Source organism: Pan troglodytes, chromosome 1 (genome assembly GCF_028858775.2).
Source record: "Pan troglodytes isolate AG18354 chromosome 1, NHGRI_mPanTro3-v2.0_pri, whole genome shotgun sequence".
NCBI classification, from domain to species: domain Eukaryota; kingdom Metazoa; phylum Chordata; class Mammalia; order Primates; family Hominidae; genus Pan; species Pan troglodytes.
In genome coordinates this window covers 146,989,161-147,009,208 of record NC_072398.2, presented here as the reverse complement: position 1 = coordinate 147,009,208, position 20,048 = coordinate 146,989,161, and the positions used below count along the sequence as shown (strand labels likewise).

Genomic DNA, 20,048 nt, shown 5'->3' with positions numbered 1-20,048 from the left:
CCAACTTTTTATAATACGTTGATAGAAATAGGATGTCAAATTGTTCTCCAAGTGAATCATACAAATTAATCCTCTCTTCCATACAATATAAAAATACCTTTTAACACATATATTAACAAGTCTTAGATAAAGTGTTATCATTCTTTATGGCAGTTATGAATCAGATATGTAGAGAATCTTATCCTATTATTATTTTATTTTGCATGTATAAATCTGAATTTCTTTTCAAGTATTTTTTGGCTGTTTTGGGGTTGACTGCTAATTTTCTTTACCACTTTTCATCTTACTTGTAAATAAGATTTGTAGGTGTTATTTATATTTAAATAGTATTAAATCTTTGACTAATCTTTTGTAATTTTTTGGCTGGCTTTTCTTTTTCCTTTCTTTTTTTTTTTTTTTCTTTTTGCCACATAGGCATATATATGCTTTTTTATTTTATGGTTTCCAGTTTTGTGTTACACTTTTAGAAAATTTTTCTCTACTCTATCATTATAAAAAATTTATTTATGTTTTCTTACAACACTTCCAGGATTTTACTTATTGCATGTATATCTGTAATACTTTTGGAATTAATTTTGGTACAAGAAATGAAACAAGCATCTAACTTTTTTCTTACTGGTTAGCTAGTATAATATGTATTTCACAGGCCTTATGAATATTAGTAACAAGACTAGTTAAATCTAATAGTCTAATCAACAGGGAGACTATAGCTGCTTTTTTATTCTTTTGGCTGTATAGTGAAGCAGACTTGTTTTGGAAACAAGAAGGCTCTTAGAGATGAACATTTAATCTCAGAAAAACTGATAATTTACTTAAAAATTAAAAGAATACCACATTTTTTGAATTAGCTGATCTATTTTCAGTTTTTCCAGTTGAATTTTTTTCTTTCAATTTTATCACATACTTATTTTCTTATTTACAGGAAGAAAAAACAATTGCTTTATACAGGTTGCCAAATTGTTATCCAAATTTATTATACAAATAGAGGGGAAAGGAGCAATAGTACAGTTCACATTTAAAGTACCTACTTTGCGTTATAAAATATGTAAGACTCTATGTTGTCCACAAAGAATAGACACTATTGTTAAGGAGACAGGATTGATAAGACTGGATGATGGAAAGGGCAACATGGGGGAAAATATCTAAGGATATCTAAGGAAGGGTGATTTTCTAAGGAAGCATGTGACATTCTATGCTATCATCAATGTAGAATTTGAAATATGGAAGACAAATGTTTACTGTGTATTATTTAGGATTGTGTTCAGTAGCTGAAAATAACATGAAAACTAACCAACAGAAGCTTAAAAGGGGATTATGTATTTCAGAGATTCAACAATGTCATCAAAAACTAGGCTTCTCTATCTTTCTGATCTCCTATGTGGAGAAAGTGGTTTTGTCCTTGTATTCAGGCAAAAAAAAAAAAAAAAAAAAAAAAAAAAGTGGAAACATAGGTAGGAAGGAGAAGTACCTACACCAGAAAATTGAAAAATTTTAAATAAATCCTTAGCTTACATCTTCTTGCTCAAATTGATCACATATTCACCCTGAGCTGTAAGGGAGCCATGGAAGCAACACTTTTTAAAAACAATATAAACAGAAACAAAATTGTGCTTTTGTTGGTAAGAAGGAAGAGAAAAAATGGACTTTGGGAAGGCAACTGGCAGTGTCTTTAGTCTTGAGCTTTTAAAATTCATTGTTTACCCTGGTACTGAGTTATTTTTAGAACACAAATCACTCATTCCTCTGTAGAATCCTTCAATAGCTCCCTTTCACCGTCAGGATAAAATAAAAACACATTAGGATAGGTACAAGCCCCCTTTAATCCAGTTATTTTCTACTTCAGCATCTACATCTTTTCCCATTTCCCCATAACGATCCTCCCATATTGGAGTATTTACATTTCCCTGATTGATGTGACCACACTCACATTTCACTGCCTCTGTATAGGCTCAAATGCATGTTCTGCTTCACATGTTTGTCCCCATCTCTCAAGCCCTCTGGCCAACTTCCACTTCCACTTCAATGCTCAAGTGTAGCAATCCTTTTTCTGAGCAGTTTTTCCCAAAGTCAGAGTTAAATACCCTCCTTCTCAGTGATTTCACAAAAACCATTGTGTACTTATAACACTGTGCATTAGAAACACACACTGCATTAGATAGAGTTTGCTTATCTGCCTCTTCTCTTAGACTGAACTGGCAGATCACACAAGCTCAGGAAATGTAGCTAAATGAATGAATGAGGTCAACTCTACCACATGATGCTTCTAGTAACATTATCTTAAAATATAGAAAGCAAATATTGGGAAAATTACAAAGAAAAATCAACAAATCCATCATCCTGTAGTGGGAGATTTTATTACCCTCCATCAGTATTTGCTAGATTAAGTATCCAAAAATTTGTTGGGGGTTCCCAGACACTCCCATGAGGCCCCTGGCCACCCAGAGGTGCTTTTCAGGTGGGAGGAGCAAATACCCTTTCTCTTTGGAGCTGAAGAAACGCAGTCTCTCATTTACCTATGAAAACAACAATTCAGTTCCTCACTCAAATGTGCACCAAGCCAAATTGAGATTAATTTTGGGAGAAAAGCAATGGAGAAGACTCTTTGAATGCTAGAATTAAATTAGGATCGGAGCTAGAATTAGGATCCTTAAACAGCAACTTCCTAGGAGAAAAAAAAACCAGCTCAGAATAAATCAAGGACCCTCAACCAAAGGGAGGTGCGGGCTCAGGAGGACACATGAGCTCCACCAGAGGAGAAGCTCAAAGTCAGGGAGGCTTCAATGGGCCCCTGCTGGTACCTTAGCACTGAGTTTGGGCAACTCCTGTGGGGTCCTGAGTCTTCTCTGAGGCCCAACATGTTTGGGTGCCGAAATATTGTTAACAAAAATAGTCAAACTGTACAATATTTTGAAGAGATTTATTCTGAGCCAAATATGAGTGACCATGGCCCATGACACAGCCCTCAGGAGGCCCTGAGAACATATGACCCACAACTCATGTATTTATCTAACTATATTTTCCTGCTGTTCATCATCCCCATATAGAAGTCCCACTACCAGCTCGAACTCAGTATGACCCAAGTTACACGTCTCTCACTAATTTAAAAAACAGTTTTTTTCCCCTTTTATTCCTGATCTCATTATCCACTCACTCAGGATAGAAAATTGATTGAGAGCTCTAAGTTTTTCTTTTCACTATATTGGGCATCTGCCGTTTTTGTCTACTCCATATGATGGTTTCTTCTAGAAAATTATACTTATCTCATTTCATGTCAACCATGGGGTCCTCTCTTCATAGGAATGTGAATGTTACCCATACAGAACCAATATGTGTAATATACAGGTTGGATCCCTAATCCAAAAATCAAAAATGCTCCAAAAGCCAAACTTTTTGAGCACCAACATGATGCCATGAGTGGAAAATCCCATACCTGACCTCATGTGACAGGTTGAAGTCAAAATGCAGTTAAAAACTTTGTTTCATGCACAAAATGATTTAAAATATTGTGTAAAATTACCTTCAGGATGTGTATAAGGAATACATGAAATGTAAATGAATTTTGTGTTTGCACTTGGATCCCATCCTCAAGATGTCTCATTATGTATATGCAAATAATCCAGAATCCAAAATCTGGAAACATTTTTGGTCTTAAGCATTTTGGATAAGGGATATTCACTTAACTTTATACTATACAGATGCTGGGAAAGAAAAGGTATTATTGTTTAGATTGTTAAGATGGGAGGATGTAAACTTGTCATGTGGAAAGAGCCTGTTTGGCAGAATACAGTCAAATATATGAACAGAATAAGGATTAATATGTAGAGATATCCATCCTTGGATCTATCTAATCCTAAAACCATGTCCAACCTAAATTTTCTAGTTCTGTGACCTAGTAAGTTCTGCTTATTTTTTCTTATGCTAGTTTGAATTGGGCTTCTATCACTTGTATTATGCTAAGGAGTGTTAACACTTACCAAATTCTATAGATCTTAACAAACATTCAAGTATCTGACATGGATCCTTTCTTTTTTCTTCCACTGCTGATATACTATTGAATGACTTCCTGTCATTCTTCTACTACAATAGTCATCTTGCTGCCAATCTATTGTTTCTCCAACATATCCATCACATTACTATTAAAGATACCTTATTAATAAAATGTGGGATTATATTACTTCTCTCTTTAAATATCTTCAAGTTCTCTATTGCATAATAAACACAGCCTATATTTCTTAAGTGGCATTTAAGGTTTCCCCAAATAAATACAATCTGATCTGAACCTACTATTTATTCATTTATTCACTCATTCAGCAAATATTTATTGAGTACCTACTATATACGAGGCATAATGCTAGATATAGTAGATACAGTGATGACAAAATCAAAATTCCTCCATACATAGCTTACATTCCAGTGGGAAAGTTGCAACTCTTACTACATCTTTCCATAACATCTGGTCTAGTATGACCTGGGGATAATTTCCATGGAAGCCTCTGCTCAAGCTGTTCTTAGTTCTCAATGATCTTCCCCATCTGTCAAACATCAAAATTCAATGCTAAATTATCTATGATTTAATGGCACTTACTTTTATGTTTCCTGAGTAATTGTTTATATTTATGCTATAGTACAAATTTATCTTATATAATTACTGATTTATTCATTTTGCCTTACACAAAAACTTCTTGAGGACAAGGAATTGATTTTGTTCATTTTTGTCCCTTTCATAATACTTAGCATATAATACAAACTCATTATTATTCTATTTGTTGTAATCAAATTTGTTGAATGATTGTTGTTGAAACATAAACATGAGGAAATAGAATGTTATTGAGGATTGGGGGACACAGTTACAGTTACTGAGTGCCTATCACATAACAAAAGTTATCCTAGGTGTTTTTCATAGACTATATGATTTAATTCATATAACCTCACACCACAGGAAACTAAGTCAAGGGAAATGAAATAATTTAGATATTTTGTAGATATTTCGTCGTAGATACTGGCCAAACCAGAACATGAACCCAGATATTTCTGACTAAAATGCTCAAATATTTTCTACTTCACTACATAACATTCTATTTTGTCACTATCAATCCTATAAATGTATTAATAATTTTAATTTTGTGGACCAGATTTTCCCCTTTTCACCTTGATCAAAGATAATCTGATTATAAAGGCTGAGATTTTGTGAAAGCTTTTGTGCCATGTTTGATTTCAAAAATCAGCAAATATTTTGTAAATTTTTTTGTAAAATATTTTGTAAATTTGGGTGTTATTTTACAGGTATTTTTGTAAATTTGGGTGTTATTTTACAGGTACATGTCAAAAAATGCATAACACTGAAATAACAGAGATTTAGGCATAGTTTTGATAAATACACTAGTATAATTAGAATATCCCAAACATAAACTTTTCTGAAAGAGAGAATTTCATATTAAGAAAAAAAGTTGGTTTTGTGGCCCCTCATCCTACCATATATATATATATATTTTTTTTTTTTTTTTCCTTAAAGCTTTCAGTTTGTATCCCAGTCCCTCTGTGAAAGACAGAAGCTATAATTCCACTTTGGCACTAGGTCATTTTTGTTAATATTTTTGTTACTCAACCAGAGTCAATTGTTTTAGTTTCCCTATCTGTAAAGGAATATCCAAAAAGATGAATACTGAAACTCAGATAAAAAAAAATTCATCATTGAACAAAAGGATTAGAATTACGCCCAACAAGAAAACTTTGTACTCTATTAGAATGATTTAAAACAATTATCATATTTGTAATTTATTGGCCATAAAATTACTTCCTCATTTTGGAAATATTACTTTGCCGTTTGCCTGGTATTTAATGTGGTATCTTTTGGTTTGGTATATACCATACAATAATAAAATATTAGACAACATGGATGATTAATTATCATTCAAAAAAATTGTAATTCTATGATGGTTAAATTCTCACTTGCATTTATTTCATGTAAAATATGATATAAAAACAAAATTAGCTTACCCCTGCTCTGGTTTAAGGAAGATTATACTTTAAAAGTATAGTTTGCTAAATAGTTTTTAACTAGTTAACATCCATGATCATTTATTTGTAATTACATACAAGTTGTTTTTCATTATTGGTCACTCTAAGATAAACAAGTACTTCTGACATACATTGTGTTTGAGGGTGCTTTACTTTAAAAGGACTTGGAATCAAGTTGGCAATATAAGTAGAAACTACAAAATAAATTCAAATAAAAATTTACTAACTTTCCCCCTTTTCTCACTCCTGAGTAAAGAGGTGGCTCTAGACAGAAGAGTGCCAAGGTTCTTTGTTCATAAACCTTAGTTTTCTTATCTGCAGAATACGGATTTAAAAACCTAATCTTAATGAGGGTTAGATTATGTTTGTTTCAGAGTGAGAGCATATAATCTAGAGCTCTGCCTCTTACCACTTGAGTGACCTTGGCCAACTTACTTCACTTCTTTGAACCTTTGTTCTACTCATTTGTAAAATGAGGCTAGCATAGTTATCTGGCTTATGTAGGTTTGCAACTACCACTGGTATAATTTTCCCTTTTACACAGCGCTACATGTTCTCAGATTAGCAAAAATATTATATGGAAGGGGACTCAAAATCTTTTCTCTGAATGAGTCCCTTCTTACTGCATCTGCTTTCCTAGGGAAACAAAATTACACAGTTCCATCTCTGTTTGTGTCTAGGGTACAGCAGTCATTCGTGGCAAAGGATAGAAATTGCCCCATGAAACCTCCAATTATTCATGAATAACTGGACAGTTGAAATTTCTGCCCCCTCCAGAATGTTAAAAAACCAGTTCATAAAACATAGTCTTCTAGATGCTACATAAACAATGAATTCCTATAGAAAACTCTTCTAATAATGAAAAACAACTTGTTTGTAATTACAAATAAATGATTGTGCATGTTAACTAATTAAAAACTATTTACCAAACTATACTTTTAAAGTATAATCTTCCTTAAAGCAGAGCAAAAGCAAGTTACTATAAGAAGCAGAAAAAAGTGGTATAAAGAAAAAAGAAAAATAGCAAGAAATTTAAATTGCTGATCACTTTTTCTCTATCATTAACAACTTATTTCCTTAACCAATAATAAAGTTAAATTGAGAAAGAAGGGGAGACAATTTGTAAAGCTGATTTTTTGCTTTACTTATTAGTTTTTCAGGTATAGTTATATTGTATCCATTTTTGTAATAGCTCTCAATTGTTTCCTTTGTAAATTAATGATTTACTAAGTAGATGGCTGCCCTCTTATTAGAGACCTAGAATTCAAAATTATGTTAAAGTGCCAAATTATGCACACAACCACTTTTATTATTAAAGCGGATTTATTTAAAAAGGTATACATTTAAAACTCATCCCAATGACAGTAGTATGAATATTCTGATACTAAAAAGATTCCCTCTAGAATACATAATATCAAAAGTTGTCTTTAATTTGGTATATATGTGGTTCAGTGCTATTCATTGAACTTTCTATGTATGTGGGGCAAAATATTACATCCACAACACAGAACCAAACGTGGAGATGACACTGTTGTGACACTGTTGCATGCTGACACAAAACCTCACAGCATCTAGTCCAAATCCTTGCTTCACTATTTTTATTTTATTTGAATTAATTGAAACCCAGGAAACAATATAATACATTTCCTTGGGACGTATACTCACTATGCATCTATCTCTTCAACTCAATGGGATTTCAAATGGAGAGAAAGCAATTTACCACAACATCCACAAGTTTTTGTCAACATTATAGATAAAGGATCAGACTTTGGAGCCCAATTGCCAGGGTTCAAATCCTGCTTCCACCAGATAATAGCTGTGTAACCTTGGGTAAGTCACTTCTTTGTGCCTTAATTTGCCCCTAAAATGATGACAGTAAAACCACATCTCTCATAGGGTTCTTATGAGAAGCAAATGAGTTACTGCTTGTATAGAAGTTGTAATGCAGTATACATTACTAATAGAATTGGCAATAATAGGAAGTGTACTAAGAATCTTTTTATCGCTCCATCTTTTGTCAGTAATGAAAAATTTTTTAAAAGTCTGAGAAATTTCAAGTCAACAGGTATTCATAAAACACCTACTATGCCTGGTGCCTTGGGAACATAGAATAAATTGGGAAGTTACAGTCTATTTTGAATTTGGAATAAATGGAAAACACAGAGCAAAGTTCAATGGAACATGCAACAACAAAAATGCTAGAGTGCCACATAATTTACCTAAGTAAAGCTAACAGCAAAATCAAGTACTCTAAGATTTATATTAATAAAAACGCAACTAACAATTGGTAATGTATTTATTTTCAGATCTACACAGAAGTTGCTAAATACAATGCTGTACATCAACAGAAGTTGTGCAGAAATAGTAAAATTTTCCTTTATCTCCACCTGGGAAGTCTGAAAACATCATAGGGCTTGTGACTGGGGCCTAATAACCCCGAGGACAACGTGGTGGGCTGAGCGAATACCTCAATGTGCGAGAGAACGAAAAGCTCGAACCACGACCGTGCCTAGGGACCAGGCTTTTCCTGTGGCCGATGCCGGGCAGATGCAGACCCAGAGGCCACTCTTGCGCGCGATCTCCAACCCGACGGTGCGGCTCCTCTCGGACCTGGAGCTGTGGGGAGAAGGCAGCCTTTTAGTGAGGAGCCGCCGCGTGGCGGGACGCAAGGAAAACCACCCGAGCCGCTGAACAGTATTCCGCGACTGCACTCCAGGGCACCGGGACCGCCAGGGTGAGGAGGGAGTCTGCGTTCTGCAAAGCTAGCGGTTCCCACTCCACCTCCCACTATCTCAGCGATGGGCACCCGAGCGCCAGCCCGGGCGACCGCGGGGGAGGAAGCGGTCCACGCCACCTCAGGGCCCCGCCCCAGGCTCTGCCAGCTGGGGGTCCACCGCCCGCCCCCGGGGTCCCGGGCCTGCACGTCACTTCCGGCGCGCGCGCCCGCCTGCGAAGATACAGTCGGGCCAGGGCCTGGCCCGGGCGCGCGGCTGCCCGGGGGCGCGCAGAGAGGGCGGACCGCGCGAAGGGGGAGTGTCTGCCCGCCGCCGCCACTGCTGCTGCCGCCGCCGCGGCCGCCGCCGCCGCTGCTGCTGCTGCTGCCGGTGCTAAGGAGTTCGCTGGAGCCCTTTCCTCAGACCCGGCCCGGTCTTCGCGCCCGGACTCCTGGCGCCAGCGCTAGGCGCACTCACCGCTCTGACGGGTGCAGACGCGGGAGTTGTCCCAGACTGTGGAGTGGCGGGCACGGCCCCAGCCCCCCTTCCCTTCCCTGACCCCTTCTTGCCATCGCCCCAGACATGGGGAACGCGGCGACCGCCAAGAAAGGCAGCGAGGTGGAGAGCGGTGAGTTGAAGGCCGGGTCTGGGTATCCGCTGGGCGGGCCGGCGCGGGGCACCGAGCGCCCTCCGGGTCGCAGCTTCTGAGGCCGCGGGCACGGGCCAGGCCTAGCAGCGGCCGCCGGGAGTCGTTCTGGGGGGCCGGGAGACCAGCTGCCTTTCTCCTCCATTCCGACCCCCCAGCTCCGCGTTGAGAGCTGAACGCGAAGGGCCGGATGTGGGGATCCTGGGAAGAGCGTTCCCTGGGATTCCCTTTCACACTCTAGCGAGGAGGACTTGCACACGTTCTGGAACACTTCCCCAAATATGGTCCGAGGAAAGAAGTCCCTAGTGCCATCCCACCCCTGCTTTCCCCCCTCGCCGACTCTTTGGGAGCTACAGGTAGTGCTGTGGGTAAGGTTGGCTCTTCTCCCTCCATCACTTGGGTCCGACCCAACCTTATCACAAGGCGGGGGCTGCTAGTCTGGCTCTACGCAAGTGAGGCTAATCCTGAGTGGACAACCCTGCCTTAGAGATCCTTCATCTCTTCAGATTAGGAATGGAAAACATAATGAGACCCAACAGCAACTTTATCCATTAGAGAAAAAAGCCAGGCAGGTTTGCCTTTTCTCTAGACATTCAAGGATCTGCTACCAGTGCCTGTAAAACTTAAAGGTCATTCGGAGTTGAAGTGCTTCCAGAACACGGTTAATTTCTTCTGAGAGCTGAAGGTGCGGGTACTCCACACTTTACATCAAACAGTAAAAAATCATGAAAATGGAATTTTTGTATGGCGATAAGGTGTGTGTGTGTCTGTGTGTTTGTGTGTGCATGTATACACATGCATATATATGTGTGTATATATGTGTCAGAATGGTTGTGAAATAAAAGTTGGTTTGCCTTTGTAAAGTTCATATATTTTTATAATTCAGAATGTCCAAATAACAGATGGTATTTGTTGTATCACCAGGAGTGAATGACATGTTAGCACTTAAAGTGGGCCTGGTGATTTTAGTTTGTGTAAATATTACTTGTAATGTTTTCATGGTTGTAACATAAGAATTAGGCTAATTTTATAACTTTGCATGAAGAAAATAGCTTTTTTCTGTATTAATAAAGTAGAATTCATTTAGAAGGATTTAGTCATTCATTTTGTTTAACATAAATATATCAGATTATGTGGTTTATGTTTCATCAGTAAGGTTTTGGTATTCATTTTCAGGAGCTTCAGAAAAGTTTGATGAGCTATTATATAAGCCAAGAACACACAGCATGTTATACGGAGATTTAAAGAAGCCAGTGTAGAGGTAGAATGTATGTTATTTTATTATTATTTTTTGAGATGGAGTTTCGTTCTTGTCGCCCAGGCTGGAGTGCAATGGTGCAATCTTGGCTCACTGCAACCTCTGCCTCCCAGGTTCAAGGGATTCTCCTGCCTCAGCCTCCTGAGTAGCTGGGATTACAGGTGCCCACCACCACACCCGGCTAATTTTTGTATTTTTAGTAGAGACAGGGTTTCACCATGTTGGCCAGGCTGGTCTCGAACTCCTGACCTCGGGTAATCCACCCACCTCGGCCTCCCAAAGTGCTGGGATTACAGGCGTGAGCTACCGTGCATGACCTATGTTGTCTTTTTAAAATTGCACAAAAATAGTAACTAACTGTGCAGGAAGTATAAAGAATGCAAAAAGTATAAAGAATTATTTTTACCTGATATGTTGTCATTTTTCGTGTTAATTTAAAGCTCTATTAACTTAAAACATGCTAATTGTGTTACAAAAGAGTGTGCTTGGAGAATGATTATATTAGTAGTTTTCATTAGCAAGTGCTGACCTGTATAATGTTTATATTTTGGATAATGATAATAGACTCTTCTGTGACCTGTATATTTTTTATTAAGTTACCAAAACAATTCTCCCTTAGTATTAATTTGCAACTCATAGCTGTGAAATAACCTTGGAATATTTACTGAAAACAGAATGGAAACTTTAAATGTTTATCTGAACATATTTAAATTATTTCTATGGATAAATTCTTTTCTATGTTTTAAGTGTTAATGACAATCTAGTTCTTAAGTATGTTAGTCAGCTTTTTGTGTAACTTTATTTATGGAAACTGAAGGTCATTATAATAGTTTAAAAAGCTGTTGTGAAGTGACCAAAAAAAATAGCATGTTATGTGTCATAGGGAAAATTATTTGAAATGTCACGTGTTGATTAATGTTTGTAATTTCATTTGGAGCAGTGTTATCAGGTATATGTTGCTGTTCTGTAGTGAACAAAGAAATTGTATTTTAAACTTAATGAAAGAACTCATCATTACGTACCTAACTGTTCTGTGTATTTTTTTAAAGAATTATTCTTGAAAATTTGTTTTTCAAAACTTTTAGAAATATATGATGTTAGAGATCAGCCTGTACAATCATTCCCTTTCAAAGATCCTGACCTCCGAAGAAGCTGGAGTTGAGATCATACTGTTAGTAATAACAGAGTAAGGAATAGAGTCTGATGCCTGGACTCCATTCAGCATCAATAAATAATCAGTTAATATGTTTATTTTCAAAATATTCACCAAATGTTTTAGTTTCAATTAAAGACTATAAGTAAAAGCTGAAAAATGTTACTGTCTAATGGGAAAGAAAATATGTATATATAAGAGTTACCTGAAAGGCAAAAATACAAGTGCTAACATTATGGAAAGTGGAATTAGAACTCTGAAAATTGCTGTATGAAAATGTTTGATTTGAAAAGTTGATTAAAAATATCAAGTCAGTTAAGATTTCAGGTTCAGTTAGCACCAAGCTTCAGAAAGGCAGGTGATTCCAGAGCTTATTTCTAAAAATATTCCAGAAGAATGAAGTTAGGCATAAAGATAATTTAGAAGGGTCTTGGTTAACTTTAACTATCTGGTGCCTGTATTGTACTCTACTGAACCTTTTCCCTCTATTAGAATTAACATTTTCTGGGGTAAGACCTAAAAGCTAGGTGAGATTCCATCTTCATCTCCACAGGTTTTGGAGATAACATTAACTTAGGTACCTGTTGTTCTGCTGTAGTGAATTAGGAAATTGTATTGATGTATCTCAAAACTTAATGAAAGAATAACTGGTACTATTACATACCTAACTGCTCTGTGTGTGTTTTTAAAATTACTCTTGAAGATATATTCCTTTTAAAATTTGGGCGTAGTTATTTAAACGTCAGCTAATACAGAGAAACATAAACTTTTAGAAATATGATAAAATTCTCGGAGAAGTTTTAAACTCTTGTCAGTTAAGTTTGTTTTACTTATCCAGTCTCTTCCGTTTACACCAGCCCCAGTCACCAACACACCAAAAAAACACACTACTTCTTTTAACCTGGGAGGGGTTGTTATTTATTTCATTTAAAAAAAATACTATACCTCCAGGTTGCCTATGGGGCTTTGTGTTATACATTCATTGCAAAAATGTTGAGGCCCATGGGTGAAAAGTGTTGCTAGAGATTTGAATGTAGATTCTTTCATGACTGCAAGTCGTAAAGTTACCATGTGACCTAGTGTTCGCATATGATCTTTGAATGTTTTCCAGAGTATCTCTCTGTCCTGTGGATTTGAAAGTCAATAGGAATTAATCAAAGAAAGCCACCAGTAGATTAGGTTCAACAAAAATGCAAGTTTCTTAACAACTAACATTTTTTGAGGACTAATACGTGCCAGGTTCTCTAATGCTTTCCGTGTATAAACTTTTACTTAATCTTTTAAACTGTAAAGCACTTGAGTTATTCCTTCATTTATGGATGAGGAAATGAAGGCTCAGAGAGCCTAAGTGACTTGGTTAAGGTTGCATAGCTAGTAAGTCAAGAAGCAACATTTAAGTTGAGGCAACTGTAACCCCAGAACCTGAAATTCTAACCACTTTGCTGAACAGCCTCTATATCCAGTAGAATAGCCGATGCTAAGACACACAGAATAGCTTAGACAATTATAGCACATTTCAGTTTTCAAACATGACTTTATTTGGTATATTAAAATCTTAAGTGAAAAAGATTATTTTTTTCTTGTACCATTCTCTGGATTTTTATCATCATTATCTTTTCAGATTCAATATAGTAGAATTTCAAATTAAACCACATAAAACTAATTTTATGTACTTAAAGCCTTAATTACTACAGTACTTATATTTATTTTTTCCCATTTGTAAATGTATACTTTTCCCTTCTTGCCCAATAGTTGATAAAAAAATTATTATTTGAACTTGTATTACCATTTTAAAAGTATTGGTAAATTCTCATTTCACCATGATGAGAGTAGCGCTGTCCAGTCAAACATTCTGTGATAATGGAAGTGATCTCCACCTATGCTGTCCACTGTAGTAGCTACTAGCCACATGTCTGTTGAGCACTGGAAATGTGACTAGTACCACTGAGAAACTGAATCTTTAACTTACATGTGGCTAATTAGTGTTTGGTATATTGGACAACACAGGTTTAGAACATAGTTGTTTTTGCATTTAATAGAAATGCCAACCCATCTTTCTGTCATCTTGGTTATTTGTGGATCCTTACAAGTGAGTGTAGATGAACGGAATGCTGGATTTATTTTTTCTCATTTAAGAATTAACTTATTTCCTCAGAATAAGCATTTATAAACTTAGTGAGCAAATTATTATAGTTCAATAATTTGTGTTTAATTTATTAACTACAAAGTTAAATTATTTTGGGGGCTGTACTAGAATTAAAATTTTGTGATTTTTAGTAATCTCAGTGAATATCTTCTATTGAAAAATTTTTGTAGATTTAAATGCAATATAGTGATTTCTTATACCTTACTTAGGTCTTTACACCTTTCAATTATCAAAGGAAAATCAGTAGCAGATATTTGTTCCAATTCTGTAGAATGCAGAGGTACTGGGGAAGTCTTTCTTGGGTATAAGACAAAAAAATCAAAGCAATCAGTTATGCAATTTTGATGATAAATACATATGATCTCATCGAGTTCCATGATTCTGTGATTCTGTTTGTGCAGATTGTGTACTGTATCAAATTATCTCATGTTCAGGAACCATTTTTCTTATTCTCCTCCTCAGTGTCCTTCACTTAGGCTGTAGACAGATTGTTGCTTTTTCATTGCCAGCAGCAGGATAATTAGAGGCATGAAAGCCAGCTTAGAAAAGTAAGCCATGGCTGAGTGACAGAAGCAGCACGTGAGAAGGTCCTAGATAAGCCAGGATAGCTATTAAGATCCTGTCAGATAATTAATAGTTGACCATAATTCATTTTGACATTCCATTAAATTAATTTTTAAAAATTAGTACAACTTATGAAGTTCTATATCTAGGTGATAAATGTTTGTATACGTGGGTGATCAAATTTCCTCAGATTAATAAATCCTAAATTCTTAGTGAATAACATCATGTTAAATAGAAAAGTGTGAAATTTATGAAAGGTAAATATGCTTAGGTCACTATCATTTTGGGTATTTAATCTTACTTTTAAATGTATTCCTTCAAGAATGTCCTGTATAGTTCTTTGTTCATTGCTTCATTCATTCCTTTATTCAGTACACATAATTGAGCTCCTAAAATGTGACAGACTCTACACAAGACTATGGGAATAAAGATTGAATAGGACACAGTACCTGCTCAGGGTGCCCATATTCCAGAAGGGGGAAGATAGACATGTCAGCAAACACATGAAACCTACCACAAATCCTTTCATTAAAGTTCAGCTGGGGAACCAAGGGAAAGAATGGTCATTTCCACTGGGATGGGGAGGAAGAGGTTCAAAAAGGACTTCAAAGAGGAGTTGAACCATTACTTGAGCATTGAAAATGATAAATGTTCATCAGATGGATTATAGGAGGAAGGGTGTTCTGAGTAGACAGAGCATTGATAAGTGAAGATGCAGAGGAGTGAAACCATGTAACATATTCAGGATAAGGAAGTAAGTTGCCCGTTATGATCAAATGATGGAATGTGGGGTTGGTGATAGGAAGAGGGGACATTGTATAATGATAGATGAAACTGAAGAAATGGACAGAGGGCCACATAATGGAGAGAGTTTGAATTTTATCTTTTAGACACTAGGGAGCCATCGTGCACTTGGAAATAAGAGAGAAACATGATACAATTTGGGTTTAAAAGAGGTTACTTTGGTGGTGATGTGAAGATAAATCATTATGGAGCAAGTGGAATAGAGGCAAGATCAATTATAAGACTCCTATGATAATTTGGGTGAGGGATTTTGAGGGTCTGAACCAAGGTGGTAGAGGTTGGGATGGAGAAAAGGATCTGAAATGGGAGAAATTTGAAAAATTGAGCAGAATGTATTGTACTGATTGCATGTGGGAAATGAGGAAAAGGAGGATTGGGGATGACACGTTAAGTTTTAGCTTCAATGCCGTGGTAGATGGGTTGTAACGCCAGTAATAGAGTCAGGAAATGAATACAGAGGGCAGGAGTACATTGGGGGTTGGGGTGGGGACTTACTGAACTCGGGATACCCGTGGCATTTCTGATAAATGATAGCTGATTGGTTATTGTATGTGTGGATTGTCTTTTATCTCCCAGCCATGGGGGAAAATGCCCTTGGATGGTCAAGGGACCTTTTCCACATTTTATCCTCATTTTACTCTTTTCAAAGACAACTGTTTAGAAACTATAGAAACTATAACATCTGGCATAACTTACATAAATTAAGAATTCTATATACTAAAAGTTTAGCCTTTTTGTTTTGAAAAGACGAAAGCCAAAGTACTGATGAGAACAATGTAACTTTTAAAGAAACAAAGTAATTTAAAATCATAAAATATTACTTTTATAATTTAAGTGTGCGTCCTCTAAGCTATTCAGTTTTGTAGTTATACAGGATAGTGGAAAGAACATGTAAAATATAGCACCAACATCTATTATGTACTGAGTAAATGTCAGTTTTATTCCCCTAGAGTCCTTTAACATAGATGTTTAAAAGTTCAGATGTAATTTAGTAGTAAAATCATAAACTTGAGAGTAAGAAAAATCTAAATTATCTTTTTTCTAATACGTTCTAATATCTCACTTTGGACAAATGTTTTAAAATCTCCAAGTGATGGTATAAAATCAAGAGGGATGGATTGGATAATGACACTGTGATCTCTTCTTCCAGCTTTATAATCCAATGCTTCTATTATATTTATTAAAAGAAAAAATACACACTTAGGAAGCAGCAAGATGAGGGAATAAATCATAAAAAGTGCTCACAAAATGTGTGGGCAGAGAAGTGGCAAATGATCCTCAATTGAGCAAATAAATATATGGTAATGTATTTAGGGAAAACTTTTGATCTACATTTAAGGAATGATAGTAAAGGACAGGAGTGCCCTTGTCAGGCTGGGAGGGCTGGGCTGTGCATCCCTCTGCTTGCGCTGCAGGGAAATGTCTCAGTGACTTTTCCTGAGGAGGTTCCTGGCCTCAGTCGTCTCCAGGAAGCCCTCTCAGGATCGGTGGCCACCTCTCACTTCTGGAGCCCTGCAGACCCCACAGTGCAGTCCTGGTGGCCTGGCTGTAACACCCAACTCAGCCCAGACCATATACACCACCAGCATCTCCTCAATGACCATTAATATCCAGGATGGACCTGACTTTCAAGACCAACAGTGAGACGCCAGTGCTTGTGGATTTCCACGCACAGTGGTGTGGACCCTGCAAGATCCTGGGGCTGAGGTTAGAGAAGATGGTGGTCAAGCAGCATAGGAAAGTGCTGATGGCCAAGGTGGATATTCATGACCACACAGACCTCGCCATTGAGTATGAGGTGTTGGCGGTGCCCACTGTGCTGGCCATGAAGAATGGGGATGTGGTGGACAAGTTTGTGGGCATCAAAGATGACGATCAGCTGGAGGCCTTCCTGAAGAAGCTGATTGGCTGACAAGCAAGGACAAGTCCTGGTTCCCTTGCCCCCATGGGACCCCAGTAGAACTTGGCCCTTCCTGCTGCCTCCCTCCTGTCTGGCCCCTGGGGCCCAGGCTCCAGCCATGAGTGCTTTTGAGCTGGCGGACTGCCCAGGGGCCATCAGAAGATGGTGCTGCTGCTGATCCGGGGACTGCCTTCTTCCCTCCCACATGCCTTTCGTCCCCTCCCTCTAGGGCCTGTGTCAGTTCTCTCAAGATGCATAGAGAGAGCCCAGGCCAGCCCACAGCACTCCTGGTCAGGCAGCCACACCTTGGTCCTCATCTCTGGTCCCTTACGATCTGAAGCCTCGTGCCTGGCTCATCTGCCACCTGCATTTCTCTTTCTTGCTGCTGTTTTGTAAAAAGAAAAAGAAAAAAGAAGCCCAAACTAGTGAGAATAATTTATAACTGTCTCATTTTTTGTAGGTCTGTAATAAAGAACTTAGTCATCCCACCTCCTACTGTGAAGAGCAGACCCTGGGTCCCACACTCAAATCCCCTGTAGTTGCCCATCCTCACCCCTCAGGGAGCCCCCTCCCAGCTAGCCTCCCAGGCAGGGGGCACAGAAAATGAGTGGTGGGCTGGGGAGCCCTGGAGAGCCTTGACTCTGTAAGGCTCGAGGCACCTCCTTTGCCCCTTAGCTGGCCTGTTGGTCCTCTGAGCAGGGGGCTTAACTGTGAACAAATCAGACAATAAAGCAAGGGTCTGCACCTAAAAAGACAAATTTATGAATCACTGTACTGATCTTTGAAGATATTTTCATGTTCTACTACAAGTAAAGGAGCCATCAAAATGTTCGCCATCAGGGCAGAGTCTTGGAAATAAAACATGAAACATTCTATTCTTATGTGAAACCATTAATGTACTATGTGTAGTTGTGGTGTTTTGTGTATAGCAGAACCAGAGAAAGTTTAGATCAGGGCAGCTAACAGGAGTAAGAGCATGGGAAGTCTATTCTGTGTGAATAAACTGTATATATACATACTTCATTTAATCTAGAAAAATTAAAGTTACATGATTAAAGTGAATAAACTATATATATACATACTTCATTTAATCTAGAAAAATTAAAGTTACATGATTAAAGTGTATAAAATCAAGTGGCATAGACAGAAAATCTGGGATTGCTCACCTAAACTTGAAACACTAGAACTCATGGACTATTCTTCCAAACTTATAAAAGCTAGCTGTAGAACAAGTAAAATGAATTATCGTAAAACCTTGATATAGACTGGGCTTAGACAATAAATGTATTTAACTGATTAGTCATTTATGTTTAAAGGTGAAACGTGTTTACAAATTCAGATAGTATTTTTAGCAATTTCAAAAGCTAGATAATGCTTTTTTACTCTTTAAAATAATTTTTTATTTTTATTTATTTATTTTGAAACAGAGTTTTACTGTGTTGCCCAGGCTGGACTCAAACTCCTGGGCCTCAGGCAGTCCTCCTGCGTAGCTGGGACTGCAGGTGTGTACCATCGAAGCTTGTTTTTTTACTCTTGATAGGTTTTATAATCTCTCTAGCCCCCAGCACTTTCCAAAAGAATCATCAGTATTTATAAGATAAGTCTTCTTCTTGCTAATACTAAGGTTTGCTACTATTATGCAAATAAATTGTTTCCCCGATATGGTGGTATAGCTTAAATTGCTTTTAGTGGATTTCTTTATTTTAATTGGCTATAATTAATTTATTCATTTAGTTCATTTTTATTCCCTAACCAGTGAAATAGGGAGTAAAGAGTTGTCTTCATGTAGCTTATAGTCTGGTAAAAGATTTAGACAAGTAAAAGCACAATTATGAGAATGTTGTAGGAAGTGGATTATAGGACGTGTTTTTTTGTAATGTGAATTAGATTCAGTAATGCTATGTATCTATGCAGAAAATTTTCTGAATCAAATTCGGGATTCTTATAAGTTAAATTGATACACTAGCATAATTGGTATTAGTTCTGCCTTCGAAAATCCAATGTAGATGCCATATTTTTTATCTGGCCTGATGTAACAAGGTATAAAGTCCCAGGCTCTATGGCCATAGTTTAATGTTATATTCACTGTTGTCTTCTATTCATATGTTAACTTTTCAGGGACATCTGAAACTTGTTTTGTTGTAAGACAGCTGTGGAATCTAAACCTTTAGGTCTGTGACAAGCCTGTTTTCTCGATCTGGACTTTGTCCTTAGAAAATTAAAGAGACTATTCTTGTGATCATATTAGAGTCCTGTTTAGTAAAATGAATATTCCATTTCTATACTGTATTCTTCTTAAGTAGATGACCATATAGCATCAGCAGGCCATTGTTATATGTGAGCCACAAACTTGAGAGACATGTTGGTATAGATATTACTTCTTTTACAGGGGTTAGCTCTACTGGTAACTTAGCTATTTCAATCTTAGCTCAGCTCCCTCTGAGTAGGAGCCATGACAGGTTAAACTGTGGAAGAATATGAGCCTCACTTTAGGCTGTAGTCTTTAGGTCATGAATAAGCCATAGTTCAATTCATAGAATGACAGGCAAAACATTCACTTATTTGTCTTTCATTCATTCGTAATCAGTACTTATTGAGCACCTACTTTAAACCAGGCACTATGCTAGTCTGTAGATGCAAATAAAAATAAGACTTGGTTCCTGTCCTTAAATTGGGAGACAGATACAGATATTTATAGTAAGGCATACAATGATACATAGGTGCCTGAGATTAATACTAGGGTGAAAATGTAGCATAGGAGTTTATATAGGAGTAGTATAGAATTTCTGAGATCATCTTGGGAAATAGACTGAAACTGACTGAAATGGAAACTTCCTTTGAGTCC

General features: G+C 37.2%; 1 protein-coding gene and 1 pseudogene across 1 annotated transcript in view; both read left to right on the top strand.

Annotated features, from left to right (window-relative positions):
- The first annotated feature begins 8,949 nt into the window (after window positions 1–8,949).
- PRKACB (protein kinase cAMP-activated catalytic subunit beta) overlaps window positions 8,950–20,048 on the top strand; it is a 161,688-nt gene continuing 150,589 nt past the window's right edge. The window contains exon 1 of the mRNA XM_016921478.3: window positions 8,950–9,360. Within this exon, the coding sequence (XP_016776967.1) occupies window positions 9,315–9,360 (46 nt within the window). The 5' untranslated portion in view covers window positions 8,950–9,314. The remainder of the gene's footprint in view (window positions 9,361–20,048) is intronic.
- On the top strand, window positions 9,367–18,410 carry LOC107967146 (thioredoxin, mitochondrial-like; annotated as a pseudogene).